The sequence below is a fragment of the Crocodylus siamensis genome, chromosome 9 (assembly GCF_052110815.1).
Source record: "Crocodylus siamensis isolate JL-2025a chromosome 9, ASM5211081v1, whole genome shotgun sequence".
NCBI lineage: Eukaryota > Metazoa > Chordata > Crocodylia > Crocodylidae > Crocodylus > Crocodylus siamensis.
This window is the reverse complement of record NC_143403.1, coordinates 42,066,153-42,090,672: the sequence shown is the minus strand read 5'-3', so window position 1 is coordinate 42,090,672 and position 24,520 is coordinate 42,066,153. Positions and strand designations below refer to the sequence as shown.

The 24,520-nt window shown below is 56.0% G+C and overlaps 1 protein-coding gene across 1 annotated transcript; it reads right to left on the bottom strand.

Moving 5' to 3' along the window:
• Positions 1-2,394: 2,394 nt before the first annotated feature.
• On the bottom strand, positions 2,395-24,195 carry PARD6A (par-6 family cell polarity regulator alpha). Its single transcript, XM_090062529.1, has 3 exons — positions 24,061-24,195; positions 21,504-21,726; positions 2,395-3,662 (listed from the first exon to the last, which is right to left on the bottom strand). Exons 1-3 carry the CDS (start codon positions 24,121-24,123, stop codon positions 2,845-2,847), a joined length of 1,104 nt encoding a protein of 367 aa, XP_089918655.1. The 5' UTR covers positions 24,124-24,195; the 3' UTR covers positions 2,395-2,844.
• Positions 24,196-24,520: the final 325 nt, after the last annotated feature.

Here is a 24,520-nt window from a genome sequence, read left to right as displayed (position 1 = left end):
GTTACTTAGTTCCAGTTTTCCCTCCCTGGGCACAAGATGGCAGCTTTCAGAGCCCACTAGCTACTGATGTCTGCTTTCCCAGTGCTGCAGCAGCAGGTTGTGAAGGCCATGGCCAGCTTCCCTGGGCACTTGGAACAGCAGCCTTGTCCTGGTGCATGTGCAAGGAAAGGCATGCTGAGTTTGCTTCCTGCTCTGCCCCATTATTCCAAGGCAGGATGGACAGACAGCCAGGCCCCCTGCCCCCTCTCTTGTTATCTGTATGACCATCACTTTCAAGCAGCTGTGCCCTGGATCAAGTCCCTGTTATACTGGGCACTGCACATGCACAGAGCAGTTACAGGCCTGTCCCAGAGCTGGCAGACTAAGGCCTTGGCTCCCAGGCCTTGCTTGACTTGAGTCCCTGGCACCCAACAGCACCTGAGTCCATTGCCCTCCCTGACCTTACCTGGGAACACCGAGTGCAAGGGGGGGAGGTGGTTCCACGCATACTCTGCACCTTGAAGTGGGCTATGAGGCTTGTGCAGTGTTGACCTAGGTTTTAGTGTGTGAGGTGGGCCTGCAGAAACTGCACCAGAACAACCTGCACCCAGGCAGAGCAGCCCATGGCACTGCTACATGCTCAGCATCAAACCGGTTCGTGCACAGGCCTGTGGCAGGGATGCAGTGAGGATGAAGGGAATGTACTGTACGTCTTGCCTGTGACAGACGCATCTTGAGGCAGCAAGAATCCCCACACAGATCCCTGCCTCACCAGTGAGCTCTTATGTGGGGCACAGAGCCCAGCCTGGGTGCTAATAAGGTGCTCCTCTTGCACCCTCAGAGATGGTGCAGGATCTTTTTTCACCAGGGAGCTGAGTGCTGCCTTTGACAGCTGTGCTAGCATCTGGATCCAGGCAGAGCACCGAACACCCTTCTGCAGCAGGAATGTTCATGGATGATGGGTCCAGATGGCAGCACATGGTTAGGAGCAGCTCCACATCATCTAGGGGTGGCCAACCTACAGTATGCATGGCATGGGTGCCCTCTGCATGTGTGCACACAGCAGCTCAGGTAGGAGATAAGCAGCACAGCAGCAGATAGGGATGAAAGCAAAGAAGCAGATTGGGCAGGGAAGGGGACTGGAGCAGCACTCCAAGAAGGTGCAGCGCTAATTTGTGGCACAGCTGCCAAAAAGGTTGGTTCCACTGGTCTCGTGAGTGTTGGGTTTGAACAGGGAGTGGGGTGTGGAAGGGTGCTAATGGGGGCTCATACAGCCAGGGAGAGACACTAAAATGGAGGGCCACTGCCTAGGAGGACTGGCAGAGTTACCTCCTGGGGGAAGGCAGTGGAGTATTTGTGGGGGCATCTCTAGGTATCTCCTAGGGGCCTTTTAAAGCAGTCCTAGGTTTGTAGCCCAGCTCATTCTGCATCAGGCCTGGGCTGTGGGAGCTGCAGTTTAGAGATGCAAGGACAGGACAAGTCAGAGGTGGCTGGGCCCTATGGGGCAGACAGATGAGAGACAGCCCCAAGCTGTGGGAATGGAGCCAAGCAGCTGAGACATGCTTCATGGCAGAGAAATAAAGAGCAGGCTTTGGACTGACCCAAACCTCAGAGCTTTGAGCAACTAGGAAACAGCTAGCCTCAGTCCACTGGCCACAGAAGAAGCAGCCCCTGCATATGAGTTGCCACTGCTGGCCCCAGAAGTTTGGAGCCAGGTCTCTGTGGGGGAGGCTTCCTGGGCTGTGGCTGGCATCCTCAGGGGCAGCTTGGTCCCTTTGCTGTACCAAGAGTCTGCCAGGGTGGTTCATCCAACCTGCTCCTGGCACCTTGTGAGAGCTACACAGGGTGGGGAGGAGCCCACAATGACCATGGCACTGCTACAGTGTATGCGAGCAGCCAGGGCAGCACTCTGGGAGGGCAAAGACAGGCTGCCTCAGAGGGTGCCTGCTTCTGCCTCCCCGCCTTAATCCTGAGGGCTGGGGGTGAGGCAGTAGCTCTGCCCTCAGATTCACAGAAGTTTAGGGCTGGAAGGGACCTTGTGAGATCACTGGGTCCAGCCCTGCTATTCTTAGGCAGGAAAGACTGCTGAGGTCAAATAACCCCAGCAAGGTGTGCATCCAACAGGGTGTCCTGGAAGGCTGCATTGTGCGTGTGCATGAGGCTGGGTGGTTTCATAGATTTCATAGACATTAGGGCTGGAAGGGACCTCGGGAGATCATTGAGTCCAGCCCCCTGCCCAAAGGGCAGGAAGTCAGCTGGGGTCATAGGATCCCAGCAAGATAAGCATCCAAGCATAAGCATGTGGTGTGTGAGTGTGGGTGTGTGTGTGTCCTGGAAGCCTGCTTTGGGGACCTGTTAGTGTCAGGCAAGGCCCTGGCACGAGATGAGAGAGAGCGCTTCCTAGAAAAGGTTTAATGTCCTGATACAATATATTAATTTGTGATGCATATTCTCATAAAACAATTAAAAAACACTTGATTCGAAGGGGATGGGGGGGGAAGCATGGGCATGGCTGTCACAGGCAGTGTCCAGTAAGACAAAGAAACACCACTTTGGTTCCCCAAGGGGGGGAAGGGGAGGGTGAGCTCCAGAGAAGGGACAGCATCTGTAGGGAGGGGGCAGGGAGCCAGGGCTGGGCCCCCATGCCCTAGTCCCAGCTACCACCCTCCTGGCAGGTCCCAATAGGTGCCAGCATACCTTAATGCCTGAGAAGAGGGCAGGTGTGGGACCTGGGTGGCTTCCCAGTGCCCTTGCTTCTGTGTCTTGCCCCACCTAGCAAGGGGCTGGCACAGTCAAGGCCTGATACAGAAATGCTCCAAGAGATCTGGTCGGTGCAGGAGGCCAGCCCCCCTGGTGGGTTGCTGGCTATAGGGTGAGGACTGTGCCGTCCTCCCGCAGGCTGCCCCTGTGGCTGCCCCGGCTTGGGCTGCCCCCGCTGCCATTGTGACTGTTCAGGGAGTGCAGCGAGCCCTGGGAGCTGTTCAGGGACAGGCTCTGTTGAAAGCTCCTGTCCAGGAGGCTGCCACCATTGGGGCAGGTGGCTGGGATGTAGTGGGGAGCACTATCGTTTTCAATAATGAGATCGCCTTCCTCGTCGCTCTCACCCTCAGCTGTGCTGTAGTTGCTCAGGTACTGGGAGGCAGGGCTGGGTGTCTGCTGGCTGGGTGTGCTGTCCGTTGACATGCCCGAGCTGCCGGAGGCCTTGCTGCTGCGGATGACATTGTTGCGTTGGTTGGCTGGCTTGACGGTGATGATGAGGTTGTGACTGTTAGCCACCATCATGTCTGTCACCTGGTCCAGGGACTTGCCGGCCACGTCAATGCCGTTCACCTCCAGGATCTCATCATTGACAGCCAGCAGCCCCGTGCTCTCAGCCAGGCCACCCTTGACCAGGCGGGAGATGAAGATGCCAGGGACCTTCTCAACACCCTGGGGGGCCACACGGACGCTGATGCCATCACGGATGTAGAAGCCCAGCGGCTTGTCAGAGCCGTGCTTATGCAGGCGGACGCGGCGATGCGTCTCAGGCAGGATGTCCACGTCGATGATGGAAGAGATCTGCCGGAAGTCCTGGGGCAGCCCAATCAGGATATGCGGCTTGGCCCGGTGGTGCGCTGGCCGCAGCAGCCCCTTCTTCTTCCGCTGCAGGGAGTTTGAGGCAAACACACTGGAGTCGGCTTCAGCTGCAGGGGAGCAAACAGAGCACACAGGTCAGCCAGGTGTCCCCCCTGTGAGCCAGCTGGCACTGCCTCATCATGCCCCTGCTGAACAAGGTCATGGTGGCCCAGCAACTCAGTGCTGCAACACAGTTTCCTGAGTGGGTCCTACAGGGAAACTGAGCAAGAGCTTGTGGTCCCACACATGGAATCCTCTGCTCTCCCTGGTATTTCTGAGGGCCTCTCCTTCCTGCGTTAGTTGGTGCCATGCAACTTCCCCTCCTATCTTAGGCTCTCCCTGGGCTTTGCTGATCTTCATGTGATTTGCAGCCCCCTCCAATCCCAGCCCTGGGCTCCCTCCATTGCTCAGGTGATGCTTGCCCCTCAGCCCCCAGCCTCTGCTGTCCCAGCCCTGGGCTCCCTTTTCCTGAACAGAGAATTTGTAGTGCTTGGGGACTGTAAAGTACAAAAAGAAATAATCTGGACAAGGCTGAGATACCCAAGCTGCTCCCTCTGCACAAGACCTAGCTCTGAAGGGATGGCTGAAGTGCCCTTGGGCCTGCCAGCTCTGCATCAGCCCCAGGGTGCTGCTGTCTCCTTGGTGCAAGAGTGCCCAGAGGCCCCTGCCAGCTACTCCCTGCTCCCAGGTGAGTGCAGAGCTGTCCTTGTGAGCCCAGATGGCCATGGCAGCTGGAGCAGCTGATGTTTCCTGGGGTCTATTGTAGCTCAGCTTAGCAGGATAGGAAGGCTGAGGGCATGTCAGCAGGGCTCCGATGGGCCAGACTCCCAGGCCTATTCCAGTCTGTGTCAGCAGCACAGGCAACAGCACTGCATGCAGCCCAATTCCCAACCCTCCTGGCACTGCCTTGGCAGCCAGCACTACAGCCCCTCCTGCATGCCTAGGGCCAGAGCCTTCCCCCCAAACTGCTCCTCTCCAAGGCCTGGCCCCTTCAAGACACCTCTACTGTCTATGCCATCTCCCCAGGATGGCCCAGCTCAAGTCTCCCTCCCCACAGGCACAGAGAGAAGGCATCTCCAGAGCCCTGCCATGTACCCGTCCAGATCATCCCTGAACTGCAGCTGAAGCCCATTCCCCAGACACTCTGGCCCTGGCGTGGGGGATCCCTCTTGCAGGGTAGCTCATCTGTCCACAAGCAAGCCAACCTCTTCTCCACAGCTGCCCCCTCCCACAGACAGTTCTTGGGGTGCTTCCCTGTTGTGCTCTGTAGTCTCAGCTGCCATGCCACAGGCTCTGCCCCCTGCTCTTGCAGCTAGGAGAGGAGCTTTAAATCCATGAGTGGGACCATCCAGACTGCTACTGCAGGGCACTTCCAAAGACACAAACCTTGAAGACTGTCTGCACTGTGCTGCTTCCTGTTATGCCAGGCACTGCATCGTGGACATGCTGTGTGTTATCAAGCCATGGAGCCTACCCAGACTGGTAACAGCCACTCTCTGCCCTTGCTGGCACCACTGCCTGCACTACCTACAGAGCAGGGCCACAGGCCCAAAATTGGCCTGGCTTCTGACTAGGCAGATGCTTTCCTGGCTCACAGCAGAAAGTGTATGTGTTGGGAGGAAAGAGGCTACACCTCCTTCCTTGTCTGGCAGACACGGTGCCCAGGCTGCTTCAGCTCCCGCACCTGCCCCTGCCCCTGCCTCCACCCCAGCACTGCAGCCCCACCTGTACCCTGAGGCAAGAGGGTATCCACTGTAGACCAGCAAGAGCCAGGGGCTTTTGCACACTAGCTGCTGCAGCTCAGGAAGGAGACGGTGCCCACCAGGGGCCCCAACTCAATTTGCAGGAATCCTCTCTCCACTGTGCTGCACCCACCTCAGGTGGAGCACAGCTACCGTGATCAGCACACAGGGGAAAGGAACCGCAACCTCCAGCTCCCCCTCTACAGAACAACGTCTTGCTCCCCCTGCCTCCCTCCCCTCCTCACAGCCCGGCTGCTGGACTGGCCCCTCCGTGGTCTGGTATCTGCAGGTGCTGGGGGAATGGATTACATTGTATGTGCCAAGATGGGATTAGCAATCTGGATAATTTGGATTTAATCACACTTTGAGGCATGCCCTTCCAAGTTAACCGTGAAGCTGCCAGATCCCACAGAACAGCTTGCCCCAGCTGGGACAGCACGGGCACTGACCAGAGATGCCTGCCCCAAGCAGCCTAGGAATCAGGGGCTCCAGATCTCTGGGGCTGCTGACCAGATCGCTCAGGGCTTGTGCTGTCTAGCAGAGCAGAGCAGAGCAGAGCAGAGCAGGACCAAGGGTTGGTAGAAAGACCTTGCTGCTTGCCATGGGACTCAAGTGGCTGTTCATCACCAAGAGCCCCCTGTGCCAGGGCCCAAGGGAGGGCAGAGTACAGGTGTGTGGCAGGGGGGAGGGGAGGGATAGGGAGAAGGTACCTCAGGGTCAGCACAGTTTGGATCTCATTCCTTTCTCACTCAGTGCAGCCCTCGACTCTTCCACCAGCTCCAGCCATTCCCCTTGGTCACAGCAGAGAGCCCCACCCCAGGGCCACGCAGCTACAGAGAGCAGTGAGGTGGACTGGCACTGAGGCCTCTGATAAACCCCAGAAGCATTGCCTTAAACACTGCTGAGGCACCACACAGCACAGCTGCCCCAGGGCTCCAGGCCTGGCAGTGCCCCTGGGGAGATGCACCCCCTCCAACCTGCTCTAGGAGCTAGGGAGCTTCTCCAGGCACTGGCGCTCCAAGTAGAGCAGGGGAAGATAGTCCTCTCCAGTCGGCAGGGGTTGGACAGGCGAGGGGCTCTGAACACCATGTAACCTGGGTGAGAGGGAAGAAGATGCCATTTGGTGCCAGCTAGGAGCAGATCTCAGGGACTGGAAAGGTGCTAACACACCCCTTGACTGGCAGCCAAGCAAAGCAGGCTCTGCTGGCCACACCAAGTGACATCACCTTCCCCATCCCTGAGCCTGGAATGGGACAGGTATCATGGGTGGCACACGGCCCAACAATACAGGAGCACTGTGCTAGGCCCTCAGGAAGTCAGGGACATGGCTATGCCTCCATGCACAGCTCCCAGCCAGCAGCGCAGAGTGAGGGCACCAACACAGCTGAGTGCCAGGCTGAAAACAAGGGGACTCGTGAGTGAGAATGAAGCTGGGAGCAGGGGGAAGGAGCCCCCCCTGAGTGAAGCTGGAAAAGGGGAGGGAGAGGATCCTGGAGGCTGTACAGAGCCAACTCTGCTCCTGGGAGCCCAGGCCCTGCACCCCACTTGGGGGCACAGGGGCCCTGGTCCAGCTGCAGGAGGACCCCGGGCAGGCGCCTGTGCATAGAAGGCACCAGTTAGACTGGCAAGACTGGAGTGAGGGAGGCAGGGGCAGATTCCTTTCATTCCTCAGACAGGAGCATTCAAACCTTTGCCCCTGGCCTGCTGAGGCAGCCCCACAAACTCTGTCACCAGCCCAGCAGAAATGGGTTGCTCCCACCAAGCCCCACTGCATGGCCCTTCTGTGCCAGCTGGGGACGTGCTTTGGATGGGATACCAAGCAGCGCTCTCAGTCAGTGCCACCCTGGAAACCCTTCTGCAGGAGCCAGGGCACAAGTCATTCCCTGCAGCCATTTTCCTCCATAGAGATTCATGTCCCACTCCATGCACACAGGGCAGGGCATGGCCAAATGGACCTGGAAAGCCCTACTGGGCAGGCAGAGTACCTTCACTCTGCACACAGCAAGCTTCTTCATGCACCTCTGGTCACTACATCACCAGGCTGCAAAGGCTTCCTTATAATTTTAAGTCATCCAATGCTGGTCAGGGTGAACTTCTTAGAATCAGCTGCCGGACTTTGTTGGCTCTAGCAGCCCATCAGAGCTAGGCTAGGCTGCAGCATGAGCAGGGGAAGCGTGGGAATCATAAAAAAGCAGGGCTGAAAGCCACCCTAAGAGGTCATCTCATCCAACCCCTCGCTCAGCCAGGCTGCGGCACCCTGGGGTGCCATGAGGTCCTTCTAAGGATGCTTTGGGTTGTGAGGAGTTAAGCATGCACTCATTCCTGCTCAGTTGCTCCTCCTCCCTCACTGCAGCCCACACTGCCTGGCCCCTCTGTAAGGAGGTAAGCACCATAACAAATAAATTAGTTTCTGAAATAGGGTGCTGCTCAATTCAGAAATGCTATGGAGGGCTGCCTGGGGTCCAAAAAGACAGAGAACCACTGGTTTAGCCCTGGGTGCTCAACCCCCCTCCTGTGGACCAAATCCAGCCCACAGAGCCATATTATTGGGCCCCTGGGGATCCTCACAGGTTGGGAAATTTGGCAACTGGGTTAGGAAATTTGGCAATGGAGGACCAGCAGAAGCTCTATGCAGCCAGATCTAGCCCACATGGGCCGCTGCCATGCAACAGGATCAGGGCCAGGCTCATCCCTGCCCATCCATACAGGGGCCGGGTTGCCCCCCACAAGTTTGGATCAGAGCTGGGCTGCTACCCATTCTCTCCTCCCCCCTGCTGCATATGTATGGATGGGGGCTGCTCTGCACCCCCCACTCAACACTTCCAGAGGAGCTGGGCTGCTCTCTGCCTCCTTGGGCAGCTGAATCAGGGTCGGGCTCTGCACCCACCTCATTGCTGGATTGGGCCTTTGATGCATGGGCCCATGTGCCAGATCAAGCCCATTGGCTGGATCTGGCCCACAGACAGACCTTGCACTGCCCAGCCTCCAGGATCCTCTCCCCCACTTTCCATGGGTAAAAAGGTTGGGCATCCCTGGTCCAGCCCCTTTGAAACACAACTGCATGAACAGCCCCCTCACACAACTGCCAGGCACACTGCCTGAGTCACAAAAGCTCAGTGAGAGGGCAGCAGCATGCAGGGGCCTTGCACAAGTCTCAGCCAAGGTGTTCACCTTCCCTGGGACCAGCTGGTTAAGGGGCAAACCACACAACCCAAGACACAAGAATTCAACAGGAATTCATGGCCTGCTCCATGCTGGAAAAGCTTGATCAGTTCAGCTACACTGTGGGGTGGAGGAGAGTTAACTTGTACAGGCTCCCAAGACGAACAGCTGTGCATTCCTTACTGGCATGAGAGTAAGTGTGCTCCCCCTCCCAAATACTACTGAAAAGGGCAAGCACTCGGTTTGCCATGTGCCACCCCGGCCATAAGCTGACTGAGAGTAGATTCAGGCTGGACATCAGGAGGCGCTGCTTCACGGTCAGGGCGGCTAGGAGCTGGAACCAACTTCCAAGAGAAGTGGTGCTGGCTCCTACCCCGGGGGTCTTCAAAAAGAGGCTGGACAATCACCTAGCCGGGGTCGTTTGAACCTGCCCATGGCAGGGGGTCAGACTTGATGATCTGCTTAGGTCCCTTCCGACCCTACCAACTATGAAACTATGAAACTAAGTGCAGGTCAAGCCCAAAACCACTGGAGGCCAGATCTCCTATATACCAGGTCCCCTCACTCTTCCATTCTCCAGGTTCCTCCTGCATTGGCCCCGGTAGGAACAGATGTAGGCATTTCTGGTTGAGGACCACAGCAGGCTGGTCCTGAGATAGCTGGTTCATGTCCATGTGCAGCCAAGCCAGCTCTGGGAAGGTAGTGGGCTCTCCTGGGGGGCCCTGCCTCTCCTTGCCAGGCCCACAGCCTCTATTGGCAGCAGTGAGGCAGCACAGACTGAGCAGGTACTTGCTAAATCACCTGTTGACACAGAGGTCCCCTCACTCTGCTTTGCTGGCCTACAAGCACCTGGGTCCTTCCAGGCCACTGCCTGCCAGTTGGCAAAGCCCCTGAGCTTCACTCAGGTAAGCACTGCTGGGTCCTGCTGCCCAGGAGGGCCTGCGCCAGCTGCTCAGAGCCCCCAGCGAGGGTTACTAGGATCTGGGGGGAGAGGATGGCAGGGGAGAGGATGGCAATACCCTTCTCAGGAAGTCACACCCTACAGCACCATGTAGGGCACTGCCAGCCACGTGGAGGCAGTTCCCGGTCAGTCAGCTGTACTGCTCCCTGCAGCATTGCTTTGCTCCTGGACAGTGGATGGAGCTCAGGAATCCCCCCTCCAGAGGGGAGGTGGCTCAGAGGGCTGCCACAGCTCTTCATTGCCACAGGCCAGGACCCAGGCTTGTTTCCAGAGCCCTGTGGAACTGGGCTTGAAGCATATGGACAGGTGGGGGTGGAGAAGGCTTGGACAGGGCTGGGAAGGGCCAGACCCCTGGTTTCTCCTGACCAGCCCATGACCCCTGCTGGGTCCGCTGTGCCTGTTGCCTGGTTGAGCACCGAGGCAGTGAGCGCTCTCCCATGGCACACGCCTGCCTGCAGGGGTTTGATAGTTATAAATATCTCGCTGTGTGCACAGAATAGCACACTTATTTTTAGCCCAGGAGAATCTGCAGGGCCCCACAAGGCTTTCCCGGCTATTTTTGTGAGCAATTTTCTTCTGCTGCCTGAGTCACCATCAGATAGGATCAACTCAGCACCTCTTCCTCTGGGAGGCAGCAGCCTCAGCATGGTGGGGGAAGAGCCTGCTAGGAAAAGCTGGGTGCATCCTGCCTGTACTGTCTGGGGCCACCAGCAGCACATCACTGCCGGGGCCAGAATCCACGGCCCTGAGGGTAAAGACAGGTTCATTTCCAGCTTGGCTGCATGGTTCTTCCTATTTGCAGTGAGGGCCAGCCTTTTCTGCAGGCATGTCACAGAATAGCCCTGCACTTTCCTTGAGTACCATTCTGATCCCCTTCCACTGCCTGATCTGCTGCTCTGCTTCCTGGTCCCTGCCCTATCTGCCACTGTGCTGCCTGTCCCATCCCCCCCAATCCACTATGTGCCACACACAGAGGGTGCCCATGCCCTGTGTGGCACACATGGTGCAGGCTGGCCATCCCTGTCTTGTTGCATATCAAACACTGCTCAGGAAGGGGCCTGCCAGAGTGCTTGCACCTGGATATACCATCCAAGGCCACCTGGTCCATGTGAAAGGAGGAAGCAGGTAAGAAGCAAGTGGCTAGACCCCAAACCTACATCCCAGCACCTTGCCTTACATGGGCATGGTGGGCCAGATGGCAGCTCTGTCCATACCTTCCTGTCCCAGAGCTGCTAAAGCCATGCAAGGTGCATGGGGTGCTACCTCCTGGGTGCCTTGTTTTGCCAGCATAGAGAAAGTGTGTCTGGGTCTGTGTGCTGAAGCCATGTCTCTGCTGGTGCATGGATGACTAGGCAGCTCTATAGGGACAGGGGGCTCACACTGAGGTGGACTCCCAGGTTTGTGCTCCAGGCCAGCTGGTGAGGAGACCAGTTATTTAGTGCGTCAGTGCCCCAGAGGGCCCCATTGCAAACGATCAGGTAAACAGCTCCACCACCACATTTCCACTGTGATACCAGCAACCTTGCAAGGACAGATCCATATCCCAGTTCCACATCCCTGCCCCACCACCTCTGCCAGGCTCTTCACCCCCCCAGCCTCTCTCCTCCCCACTGGATGGTTTTCTGGTTGGAGGGGAAACAGGATCGAGCTGGGCAGGCTGTTCCCACCTTCAGTCACCAGCTAAGAGCAGAGGTTCCCACAGATGGGCAGCAGGAGCATGGTCAGAGCGCAGTCGTCACAGGGGAGCCAAGGCCAAGCAGGGGGAGGGGTGGCTGTGCTAGGGAACACCCAGCCCTTCATGGACCTGACCCAGGGTCCTGCTGGCTGACCCGGTGCTTGGCTGATCCTGCCTTGGCCCTGCCTGCCTGGCTTCCCCTGCACTGGGGCACCTTACTGCCATGGTCTGGGCTAGGGGAAGCATCATGTGGAGCTGCAGCCCTGTGAATCAGCTCAGAGCAGAGACGGTGCATCTCCCCAGCTCCAGCCTGCACTCCAGCTCCCGGGCAAGCCAGCCAGCAGTGGGGGAGGGGGAGGAGGAGGAGGAAGAAAAAAGATAGGGCAAGCCAAAGGCCCCTCTGCTGACTCCCATTTTCTAATGAATGCCCAGGCCTTGCACAGTCCTCAGGGGCAGCTGCAAGCCATGCGTGGGGCAGGTGGGAACAGGCACTGGCCCATAGCTCATTAGCAGAGTGCAGGCAGTCCCAGGGGACTAGGCTGATGTAATGGGGAACATCTGCAATAGCTGAACCTACTGCAGGAAGGGGCCCTCCAGCTGTGACAGGCCTCCCCAGAGCTCATGGGAGCTGCCCCTCCCAGGGGTGGTCTCTCCAGACCAAGTATTTCTGCCACACAAAGGATAGATGCTGCCTCTCCATCTCTGCACCAGCTGAAGGCAACTAGAAAGTGCTCAATCCCACCCCAGCACCTGGGGTGTGAGTTACCCTCAGGGCCCAACTCGCAAAAGAACAAGCACTGCTTCGCTGGATCCTGACCACTGAGATGAGTATGCCCCCACCTAACTCCTGGTCCCCTGGCCACCCCCATGCCCATCCCCCAGCTACACCATCAGCTGGAATAGCTCCTGTTTGCTTCAGTCACCTTGAGTTCCAGCATCACGAGAGTGAATGGGCAGGAGACTCCAGGCAGGGCTCCCTGGATCTGGGAGGAGATAACACAGACAGCCCTAGACAGCTCTTCCAGCCCTCTGGCACCCTTCCCCCGTGATGCTGAGTCAAAAGGAGACGCTGCCAGGCATTAATGGAGCCTAACCCCTCCACAGGGGAGCAAGACTGGACTTTAGGAAAGCTGATTTCAGTGAACTCAGGCGATTAGTGAAGGACGCACTACAGAGTAGTAGTTTTGAAATGATGGGAGCCCAAGAAGGGTGGCTGTGCCTTAAGGAAACTATCCTTCGAGCACAAAGCGAGACGATCCCCGTGAGAGGTAAAAGAGGGAAAGGGGCCAGGAGGCTTCCCTGGCTGACCAGAGAAATCCAGGGCAGACTAAGGGCCAAAAGGGGAGCACATAAAAAGTGCTTGTAGGGAGGCAGTTAGACAGGCCAAAGCTACCATGGAGCTGAGGATGGCAACCCAAGTAAAAGACAATAAGAAATTGTTTTTTAGATATATAGGGAGTAAAAGGAAGGCCCAGGGAGGAATAGGACCTCTGCTAAATGGGCAGAAACAATTGGTGACGGACAGAGGGGACAAGGCTGAACTCCTCAACGAGTTCTTCGCCTCAGTGTTCCTAAGCGAGAGGCATGACAAGTCTCTCACTGGGAGTGTAGGGAGGCAGCAGCAAGGCATCAGACTTCCATGCGTGGACCCTGAGGTGGTGCAGGGTCACTTGGAAGAACTGGATGCCTTTAAGTCGGCAGGCCCGGATGAGCTCCATCCGAGGGTACTGAAGGCACTGGCCGACATCATTGCAGAGCCACTGGCGGGAATATTTGAATGCTTGTGGCGCACGGGTCAAGTCCCGGAGGAGTGGAAAAGGGCCAATGTGGTTCCCATTTTCAAGAAGGGGAGGAAGGAGGACCCGGGCAACTATAGGCCAGTTAGTCTCACCTCCATCCTTGGCAAAGTCTTTGAAAAAATTATCAAGGCTCACATTTGTGAGAGCCCGGCAGGGCAAGTTATGCTGAGGGGAAACCAGCATGGGTTCGTGGCAGGCAGATCGTGCCTGACCAATCTAGTCTCTTTTTATGACCAGGTTACAAAACGCCTCAACGCAGGAGGAGGGGTGGATGTCGTATACTTGGACTTCAGGAAGGCCTTTGATACAGTATCCCACCCCATACTGGTGAACAAGTTAAGGGGCTGTGACTTGGATGACTGCACAGTCCGGTGGGTGGAGAATTGGCTGGAGGGTCGCACCCAGAGAGTCGTGGTGGATGGGTCGGTTTCGACCTGGAAGGGTGTGGGCAGTGGGGTCCCGCAGGGCTCGGTCCTTGGACCGATACTCTTTAATGTCTTCATCAGCGACTTGGATGAGGGAGTGAAATGTACTCTGTCCAAGTTTGCAGATGACACTAAGCTATGGGGCGAAGTGGACACGCCGGAGGGCAGGGAGCAGCTGCAAGCAGACCTGGACAGGTTAGACAAGTGGGCAGAAAACAACAGAATGCAGTTCAACAAGGAGAAATGCAAAGTGCTGCATCTAGGGAGGAAAAATGTCCAGCACACCTACAGCCTAGGAAATGACCTACTGGGTGGCATGGAAGTGGAAAGGGATCTTGGAGTCCTAGTGGACTCCAAGATGAACATGAGTCGGCAGTGTGACAAAACCATCAGAAAAGCCAATGGCGCTTTATCGTGCATCAGCAGATGCATGACAAATAGGTCCAAGGAGGTGATACTTCCCCTCTATCGGGCGCTGGTCAGACCGCAGCTGGAGTACTGCGTGCAATTCTGGGCGCCGCACTTCAAGAAGGATGCGGATAATCTGGAGAGGGTCCAGAGAAGGGCCACTCGTATGGTTAAGGGCCTGCAGGCCAAGCCCTACGAGGAGAGACTAGAGAAACTGGACCTTTTCAGCCTCCGCAAGAGAAGGTTGAGAGGCGACCTGGTGACTGCCTATAAGTTCATCAGGGGGGCACAGAAGGGAATTGGTGAGTATTTATTCACCAAGGCCCCCCCGGGGGTTACAAGAAATAATGGCCACAAGCTAGAAGAGAGCAGATTTAGATTGGATATTAGGAGGAACTTCTTCACAGTTCAAGTGGCCAAGGTCTGGAACGGGCTCCCAAGGGAGGTGGTGCTCTCCCCTACCCTGGGGGTCTTCAAGCGAAGGCTAGATGTGTATCTAGCTGGGGTAATGTAGGCCCAGCACTCTTTCCTGCTTATGCAGGGGGTCGGACTCGATGATCTATTGAGGTCCCTTCCGACCCTAGCATCTATGAATCTATGAATCTATGAAAGACCACCCAGATGGCTGACTCCTCAGTCAGCCAGCTTATTGCAGATGGGTGCACATGCTGGAGGATTTGCAGTTCACCTGGTCCATAGCAGTCTCCACCCCTTCTCTTCATCCTCAGGCAAGGTACAGGGAGTCTTCTGTTAAGATAGCCCAGTTTCAAACCTCCTGTTCCCTTGATGTGCCCCCACCCCACAGCATTAGGACCTACCTAGTTTGGCACTCCCCTGGGATGGCCACGACCTACTCCCTCCTGCGCACCATCAGGAGTGACTGCCAAGTCACGCTCAGTTCCACCTGGGCAAACCCACTGACAGCACGGGGAGCTGCCTGGTCTCCGAATCTGAAGCCTGTGGCTGAGCATGGCAGGGGCATCAGAGCATTAACAGGTGGTGTGTTCCTCTGCAAACAGCCAGGGACCAGAAGTTTGGAGGTGAAGGGAACTCATGGAAGTGGCCATGAGACAGTATCACATGCATCTCCCCTGTACCCAGCTGCAGCCACCTCCTAAAGCAACAGGTGCTCCTGAGGGACTCCTTGGAAAGGTACAAGAGGGACTTGAGCACACAGGTAGCTTGTTGGGCAGAGGGTGCAGGAGGAGAGGCCAGCTGGCACTCAGCAGCCCAGAGCCTGGCAGTGAGACTGAACCCCTGATCAAAGGAGCCAACAGCCAGCCTTCAGCTTCCCACTGCCCTGGCCAGCCCTCCCTGTGGCCTGCTCAGGTCTGGTCTCCCAACAGGGGGCCAGAGAAAGAGAGGACTCCAGGCTCCTGCTGGGGAAGACTGGGTCTGCCACTGCCTGTGGCCCAGCCTGCCCGCTGGAGCCAGCAGCAGTCCCTGGACCAGTCGCTTTAGTGCCTAGCAGTGTTGTAAGAGCCTGTGGGGCCCAGGGGCCTGGACTCACTAGGGATTCCCAAGCTCTCCTTGCCAGGCTCACACAGCAATAAGTGGCTCAAGCTGCCAACACAGGGGCCTCCTTCCTTGCCTCCACCCCAGGAAATCCCCTCCCCAGCACAAGAGAAGGGAACCAGTGGTGTGCAATGTGGGCAAGATTTAGCGAAAATCTCTCCCTCACCCACTCCACCACAGCAGCCTCCCCTCCCTGCAGCGCATCTCCCTCCTGACTGTATCGGAGCATTAATTCTGAACGTTGCTCCCCAGGAGCCAGCAGGGCTCAGATGCAGCATCCTAAGTGGAAGCCTTGATCTGCGGCAGCTAGGCCCCATGCAGGGACGAAGCCCCATGGAGCAAAGTAGTCTGCTGCCAGCTCTCCCCAGAGTGCTGTTGGCCTCTGGCTCCTGGTTTGTTATCTTCAACCTGCAAGAGGCTTCACAGGATTATCTGAGAGGATCACAAATGCCACACTGCACTGCAGCCTGCTTTGGGAGGGGACAGGGTAGATGAGCACAAAGCAACAGCTTGGAGGAGGCACCTAGTTCTAGTAAAAATCAGGGGGAGTTGCTACTTAGGCTTAGCTTGAGAACCAGTTTGATCTGGCCAGCGCGACTCAGTTTCATGGGGTCACTACAGCCTGGTGAAGCTCTGTGCCCTTGCCCCATGCTTGGCTCAGTCAGCATCTGCCCAGAATGGCTGGCCCAGGAGAATCCATCCTTGCCCAGCAAAACAGTATGGGAGTGATGGGAGCTTCAGGAACACGGCCTGGGAACGAATGGCACTGAGCCTTTCCAGGAACTACCCTGCTCTTGCCAAGTCCATGGTCTTTCCTTCTTCCCTGATCTCTAGTGTGCCCTCCTTGCATACCAGTACTTGGCATCCTGCATAGGAGAAGCTATAGGCAGAGGCATAGAAAACTCAGCTTCAGGGCTCATGGGCTGCTGGGGGGACTGCTTCCATTAGCAGGTGTTCAACCTGCCCTACCAGCTCTGGCATGGGGTAGAGGAGCTCTGACTCCCTTGCAAAAATTTTCAGGAGGATGGTTACCACAGGGCCCCTCTAATCTAATCCCATGGAGCTCTGAGTACCTACAGTACCTCCTTCCCCACCTCCTTGACAGCCTCCTCCTGGACACCCTCCAAAAAGAGGTTGGTGTAGGGCAGGACCCGAGTATGCTGCTGATGCAGTGTGCATGTAGCAGGGGAGGTACATGCTGCTCTTGTCTGTTGGCCATGTCACCCCTCCGTGTCTTAAGTAAGCAGAAGGCTTCAGGCCAGCCAATCCAGCCCTTCCCAACTGGCAAGATGAGAAATCACGCAGAGGAGCTAAGAACGTTGCCTGCCATCCCTCCTCGCTACCTTCCCATGCGACGCCTGGCTGACCCATGCCACACTGCAACAAGAGAATTCAGCTGCTATTGCAACAGGCTTCTCTCCAGACAGAAACCCTAGACTTATCCATGTGTATCCCCAGTGACACAGCAGCTTCCAAACTACAGCCAAGTGCCAGCCTAGTACAAAATCACTGAGCTACTCAATGCCAGGGTAGGTCCTGCATCTTCCCCAGCCAATCCTGCTTCCTTCTTTGTAATGCAGCCCTCTCTCCCCCTAGCCATTACCCAGTAGGACCCTGGGGCTGTTCCCTCAGGGTACAAAGCTGCCTCCCTTGGGCTCTTCTGGCCTCCTCCAAGCCCAACAGCTTCAACACCTGCTGTGAACCCTGATATGCTGAGACCTCTTGGCCTTCCAGGGCAGCCTCCTGGAGCCAGTCTCCAGTGCAATGGCAGCCCCTAACCTCCACAACTTTTTCATTGTCTGCCCTGGCACCGGGGTCCTTTCCTGGGACAAGGAGCTGGGATATACTAAGGATACACACAGGGCATGCTGAGATGGCCTGCCCAGGACAGATCACCTCCAAGACCTCCCCTCCAGCCACTCCTGTCAGCACACAGACCCCTGCATTGGCATTGCTAGAGTCCCAGACAAGAGCCCATGTGAGAAGATGCCACACGATGCAGGTTGCAGGCTTCACTGGAGTACAGATTAATTTAACAGCTGATTAATGCAGACACAAATAACAGAGAGGCCCTGCTAACAGCATGAACCAAAGTAGGCCCCAATACACAGAAAACAAGGTGTACCACATACAGCTTACACAAGTGCTGGGAAAGTGCTCGTTGGTTTCAGAGGTGCCACCAAGGCCAAAATTAGAGAATGGATTGATGAGGCTGGTACAGTACACCAAAACAAAGGTCAGGCTGACTTGGCAAACAACTTTCCACATTTGGTGGGAAGGGTGCATTAACTGGGGAAAAGTAAGGTATGGAAAATGTCATCTGAATACATTTAGGTAATCAGGGAGAAGTAGGATGTGTATGCACAAACCATGTTGTTTTGATCAGTGTATAATAAGGTGCTTGGAAACCTTTAATACTCTGTAGTGAGCTTAGAGGTTATGTTCACATGTGTCTCATGCCTGCAAATGCCCCAGCTAGCACCATGGACCAGCTGGTCATACATGTTAGCACCTAGGCTTGTTTGTAGACTCTTTGGCACTAAGAGCCGAAGCCTAGTCTCCTTCTTGTAACGGTGAGGTTGTTACAGGCACATCACAAGTAAGATCCTGGCAGTGTGTGCACAGACCATCAAAACTGAGGGAGCCCGATGTGCCTGGTAACCCCCAAACAACACTAACATCACAACACTGATGGAGTTGTGCATAGGCCAGACAGGCTAAACAGGCAGAGCAAGGAGACAGGCAGCAGGTTGGCTGTTATCCCTGGCATACTGCCTCTGACCCACCCTCAGGAAAAATGTGTGGCTCAGAAGGCCTGAGATCCTGGCTGGGCTGGTTTACCTCACCTCCTGCCCAGCCCTGGGATGAGCTGCATTTGGACACATGGCTAGACACCTCTGGGCTTGTCAAGAAGCTGCTCCAGGCATCCCCACACATCCCTGTCTGTATCCTCACCGAGTCTGTGGCACCACCTCACTGTTAGTGCCCTTGCTGCAGGGACAGCCAGCTGCAGGCATGAGGGAGCCATTTGTTTTCACTCAAGCGTTGTATGTCAGCCTCTCCCCTGCCTCTCTTATCTCTGCTGCTCTGAGCACACGGCAGATGCAGCCAGCGCAGCACAGGCAAGCTCATGATTAGACAGTGTTCCCCATCTGGGCAGAGCCCCCGCACGTTCGGCTGCTTGCTGTGTCCTAGGGCTTTCCTTGAGAGCCAATGACTCAGCCTTCCCTGCTCGGCTGACGTGCTTGTGCAGGCTGGGGGCAGGGGGAGCAGGGCATGGCACCACTGCATACAGTGACAGTGCCCCATGAGGGTGGACAAAAGCAGAGCCCTGGCCCAGTCCCAAGCCAGCTTCCCACTCAGGAGTCCAGGCCCAGACAGAAGCCACCAGCTAGCAACTCCAAGAACTATTCAGCGCCAGCCTGATCATGCAAGTATCTTATTGTGAACTGAAAGAACCAACCAGGTCCTCCAGAGTCAAACTGAGGACACACAGTTGCAGGCCTGGTCCCGGATGTACCTACAGCAGCAGTGCCCCACACGCTGGGGCAAGGAAGGGCTGCTTGAAGGTACCCTAGGAAGGTTCCCAGAGCTAGAGAACAGGAAGCAGGAGTCTGGGACCAATTTTCTCTGCACCTGTGGGCAAATCATGCCAATTACTCAGTGCCCCAGTTTCCCTGATGGTGAGCAGGGGTTAGACAACTCACAAGAGGCCAGGGTTATCTGCAACAACAGGGCTAGGGAGAGGCCATAGGCAGGTATCGTCTCCATGGACTGCACCCTCTGGCCTCTTACCAAGTGGTGACCTGCGAGCTACCTCTTCCCAAAAGGTAGCTCCCACATTAGCCTGTGATACACCCCGACCCCAGGAATGTCAGACTATGGAGAAAAGCAAAAGTTCTGTCAGACACTACATCCCACTGGAACAACAAGCCGATACCACAGGCCCCCCGACACCATGGTGCATCTGAGAGACCACAAACTGGTTGTGGAACATGACAGGGCTGTGTGGAGACCTCTGCAAGCAGCAAGATTTCCCTCTATTAAAGGAAATGTTTGGAGAGCACCTGGAACCGGTACGTCCCAAACTATGCCTACAGGGGATGACTAGCTACTCACAATGTTTGAGGACCCCTGGGACTGCATGATTTCTCGTGGATCAATTAAGCTACATCCTATGAATGATGGGAGAGGGAAGTCAGGCTGGGACTGAAACCTTACCAAGGGGATGTAGGGAGCACCAGCCCAGAGGCTCTCTGGTTTTCCTCACAAAGTGAAAAGACATAGCAAGTCAGCAGGCAACGCTTCCAAGAGTCAGTGCTAAACCCAGAGCCGCAGCTCAGCCCTAGAGCGTGCTCTGCTGCATTCAGACCAGACAGCAGATGCAACTTCTGACCATTTGTACCAGAGAAACTTTATAGACCAGATTTGCTGGACTCAGGGCATTTGGCCACAAAACTCATTGTTAAATCTAATTTGTATTATCATTATCTGCCAGCTGACTTTCCCTTCAGCTCAAATGGAAGTGGTAGTAGCCTTTGCTTCCTGCTTAAATGATAGTGCATGTTAACTAACATAGCTGACTTTGCCAATGAAGTACAGCTTCCTCTGGAGTGGAACAAGTTTGTGTGGATTGTTGAAATGCTCCTGTATCCTCTGGCCTGAAAGAAGTTTGAAAGCTGCAGGGTAACAGATGCATTTGATATTTTTGTTTCCACTTTTTATATAGAAGTAACGAAAGCAGCTTACCTCCCAGTGCACTCTTCCCAGTTACACACATACAGAGGCAAAATTCACCCACCTCTGGGGTGGAACACAGCCACTTGTGAGACATGCATTAGTAACGCTAACTGACATTTCAGGACACTGCATGGGAATAGGGGTTGGCAGGATGTAAGTTACAATCCTGGTGGCTAAAAGTTTCACCTGCCCTTCGGGGAAAGGAAGTGAATTTTTTAGGAACTGTTTGTCCTTCCAGTCTTTCAGTAGAACTTGCTCTGCAGGACAAGAGGGCTTTAAAGAGGCAGGGCTTTAGTTCTTAATAGAAGAGTTACCAGAAATTAAGCTACTTCCAGCAAGTCCATAGAGGATGCTGACTGTCCTGCAGTATACCTAAAGGTCTTTAACTCTATTGCCTTGAATGCCACATACGTCCCCCCAGCACATGAACAGCGATTAAATGATGCCCTGCTGAGCTGGGTGAGTTCGATGAATGCTTCTTAGCTGCCCCTCCCCACCCCCCACCCTTTTTTGGAAGAGGACTCTGATGTATCATTCCAATCAAGCAGTCTGACACAGGTACTAGTGTCAGTATTTTAATAGGATTCCTCAATGCCTCCCTGCCCAGGGGTGCTGTGGCTGGCTGGAGTCCTAGAGAGACAGCCACACTTAATGAACTTTTAGCTATTAAAAAGCTTCAGTTATATTGGTATCTTGGAGTCTGATTAAGCAGAAAGAAGGAAATTCTGTTCTTACCTCTATGGAACTGTTCTGTGTGAGAGAAGTCAGCTCCTGGGCTACTGTTGAGATGACTGGCCTTCTCCCATTAAAAGGAAGAGAAAGCCCCTCAGTCTCCCAACACAGCTGTAATGCAACCCCTGCCTTGCCAGAGCGTGTGTGCATAAAATGAAGTTTGCAGAAGTCAGAATGGAGAAAGACCTCCTACCACAAGAAAAAAAGTCATCCTTCTCTGGATCTTTTCCAAAGGGGAACATAGCATAGCCAGTAGCCCAGTAGGGGATATTAGTTTGTGGATGTCCATACCTCTCTCTTGCATTTATGGATAATCTGTCATGTTGTCCCACTTCACACCCACCCACCCCCAGGCACAACTGCAACACATACCGAGGAGTGCAGGAAGCCCACATCCAGCTGCTCCTGCACTCCACCAGAAACCTTCAAACTCACAAACCGCCCTAATGAACCGTTCCCATCAGAGTCAGGATAAAATTCACAGGGTCGTGGCACATACCAGCCATTCACAACCCCCAGCAGTGCAGAAGAGCCCAGTTCCCCTCACAGACAGGAAGCTGTGATAGGTATTCAAGACACACAACTCCGTAGTGCCTGGGCACCAACATTGCCTGGGATCACAATGCAAATCCAGATAGTACCTGGCATGACAGTCACTGTCCTGGAATAAGAGGATCATCAGGTACACTCGCCCCCTTTCCTCTGTAAGGAAATTCGTATCAAGGTGCGGAATCCAGGGCTTGAACTTACCCCTCTTCTGGATGATGATTCTGAGCAGCGGGTTGGCGGATGAGAGGGCTTTGTGGTAGTTATCATCATTGTTGATGGGTAACAAGTCCCCATGAATGTCTGTGTATCCCAACAGCACATCTACGTAAGGGATCTGATGGACTGTCTGTATCAGCTGGTAGAACTCCTGGAAGCCACCCACGCTGGAGCGCCTCACGGCAAAGCGCCGGAACTCAGCGTCAAACTGGGGGAGAGAAGAGCGGTCAGGTCCAGGGCTGGAGAGCGCTACTAGCACGCCGGGCCAGGCCGGTACACCAATGGCGCCGGCTCGGATCTTCTCAGGAAGTCACAAGAGTATGAGGAGTGCAAAGCTAGACTTCGTCTACAGCCCAACCCATATGGAATCAGGCAGACCCCTTGCCAACCCCCATGTCTTAGTAGTACTTCATGTCTACAACCACATGGAGTGAGGTCAGACTGCATAAGTCCTTTCACAGGGAGAACATGTCTGCACAGACTGACTCCCTGCTGGAGAGCCCTAAGCATCACCTGGGCTCCCTCATGACCCCAGAACACATTTTCCAGCCCAGAGACTGGCAACACTATCCCATCTGAGCACCCTCCCGCCACAGGGTCCGGAGCCTGGGGATCCTGGCTTGACTTACCGCTTTGAGCACTGAGAAGGGGTGGCAGGCACCACAGGAAGGAATGTCTGGTATTGGGACCAGGAGCACCAAGGCAGGTCAGAGGGGAGCTCCTAGGTGCAAGGAAGCTGGAGGGGGCTGGCAGGAGGTCTGCCAAAGGTAGAGATGCACGTTGACAGCCATCCATTTAGCAAAGGAAGGATCACTGTCCCTGCGCTAGGCCAGTTCTAGCCACATAACATAAGGCACTAAAAAGCACAACTAAAGTAGTAGGGTGCTACAGGAAGAGAAGTCTCTTTCCCAGCATTATTTTGCAATGCAGATCAGAGTTCTAGCACTGCTAGATGGTTGTGCAAAAAGGCAGCCAATTTCCCTCCACTCCCATGTAAACAAAGCCTCGCCGCACCAGGTATGTGCAGAACTGCTACGCCCCGCTGCTCTGCTACATCAGCACTCTGCTACAGCACTGGGGTTTCACCCACTTCCCTACTGGACAGAGTTGGCAAGGACACAGTGCACATGAGGCACAGAGAAATGCACTCAGGTGTCTGAGGCAACTCCATGAGGGGCTGCCATGCTGCATCCACTCCCAACAGGAAAGCGAAAAATCATCCAGGGCAAGCTACTCATAGTGGACGCTGCTGGAGCTCTAGGCCCCCAGGTGGTCCTGTGCCCCAGCAGCACTGTCTGCGCTGCCCAGCTCCTGCTTAAATAAAAGTCTACCCAGCAACTTTAACCAGAGAGACTAATGAGGACACCTGCAATCATGTCAGTGCTGACACTTGAGCTTGCCACCACTCATGCCACGGCTGGAAGGAAGGGGGTTCACCAAAAGGTAGCAAATGAGGATTTTGCTCTAGTTACACCCTGATCCTTATGCTGGGGGCTGAACAAAGTCCTCTCCCCTCCCTCCAGGCTCCTTCCCTTAGAAAAGTCAGCCAGTCAATGCTGAGACAAAGAAGCTGCTCTAGAGCCCTAGGAATCCAGCAGCCAAGGTGCTGTCCTGGAGCACAGATATTTCACTATCAGGACTTTATCACAAACAGATGCCAGAAACCCAGGGGAGTGCAGCTAGGAATCTGCACGTCTTCCCTCGGTTTTTCCACCCCAGTCCAGGGAGGCAAAGTTTACGGAGCAGAGCTGATCTGCTGGGCTTCCTCTCTTCACACAGGCCCAAAGCATCCTGTGCTTTCCAGTTTCAGAGTTCACAGTCCTTCCTCCTCCAGCCCCCAGACATCCTGAGGCTGGATGATACCAAAGCTGTCAGTCTCCAAACCACCAGCTTGGTTTTGTTGCATCATTGCATAACCCACTGGGTATTTAGATGGCTCCACACTGCACAGGGCATTAAGCAGACCCACTCGTCTCCTCGCATGCCCCAGAAGGGAATGCAAGTCCATTCAGAAACAGACCACTGATTTGCCATCTAATCCCCACAAGCGGCAGCCCGGGCATGCCCGTGGCTACTTCGGCATTAGTGCTCAGGCATATAAATACTCGCTGGCCCCAATATCCGAGCAACTCGCGGGGTATTCGGTGCAGGCTGAGAGAGGTCCCCCTCCCGCCTGGGCAGCCAGCGGAGGAGGCAGCCGGGGAAGCCCTGGAACAGGCTTCCCCTGAAAAAACACAAGCCTCCTGGCACGGCAGGGAAGCCGGTCCCTGGCCTTGCCTCTGGGCTGGAAGCGCCTTCCCGGGGTCTCAGCGCGCCGCCCGGTGTTTACGGGTCTGCCCGGAGGGGCCAGGGCGCGCGGCGCGGCGCGGCCGCTCCACCTGTGCCCGGACGCGGCGCCGGCGGGCCGAGGAGCCGGGCGGCGATGGACGGAGGGAGGGAGGATGGGAAATGGACCGAGGGCAGATCTAGGAGACGCAGCCGGCGGCGGCGGCGACCCGGGGGCAGGGCCGGCTCCAGGGGAGCGGGGCGGGGCGCCGCTTACTTTGCTCTTGACCTCGATGACCGGCTCCGGGCTCCGCGCCGGGGTGCGGTTGTGCTTGGCCATGCTGGGCTGGGCCGGGCCGGGCCGGGCCCGCAGCTCCTCCCGGCGCCTCCCCGCCCCGCACTGCCTACCGCTCCTGCGGCCAGGGGGGGTTTTCACCGGCCATGACGTCACCCGAGCAGGTTGGGGGCTGCGACGAGATTGGCGGAGGCCGGGCCAGGGGGCGGGGGCAGAACGTCCCCTGCGCAAGGATGGAAGGTTGCTGACAACGTCGCCTAGGAAACGGGGCGGGAGCGTTCCGAGGTGTCCCAGCGCCCGCGCGGGGAGGGGCAGAGCTGCTGTGAAGGGGCCGCCGGCGGGCGAGGAGGACAGAGCTGCCCCGGGGGCGTGTCCGGGGCAGCTGGGCAGGGCCAAGCCCGCCACGGACCGCTGCTTGTCCGGCAAGACGGGACCCGCGCGG

Bases quoted from the DNA above. Each gene is read 5' to 3' on its own strand.
- PARD6A (XM_090062529.1), bottom strand. From the start codon at position 24,123: ATGGCCAAGCACAACCGCACCCCGGCGCGGAGCCCGGAGCCGGTCATC. The intron at 21,727-24,060 runs GTAAGCGGCGCC...TCTCTCCCCCAG, and splicing joins TCATCGAGGTCAAGAGCAAA to TTTGACGCTGAGTTCCGGCG. The intron at 3,663-21,503 runs GTAAGTTCAAGC...GCTCCCCTGCAG, and splicing joins AATCATCATCCAGAAGAGGG to CTGAAGCCGACTCCAGTGTG.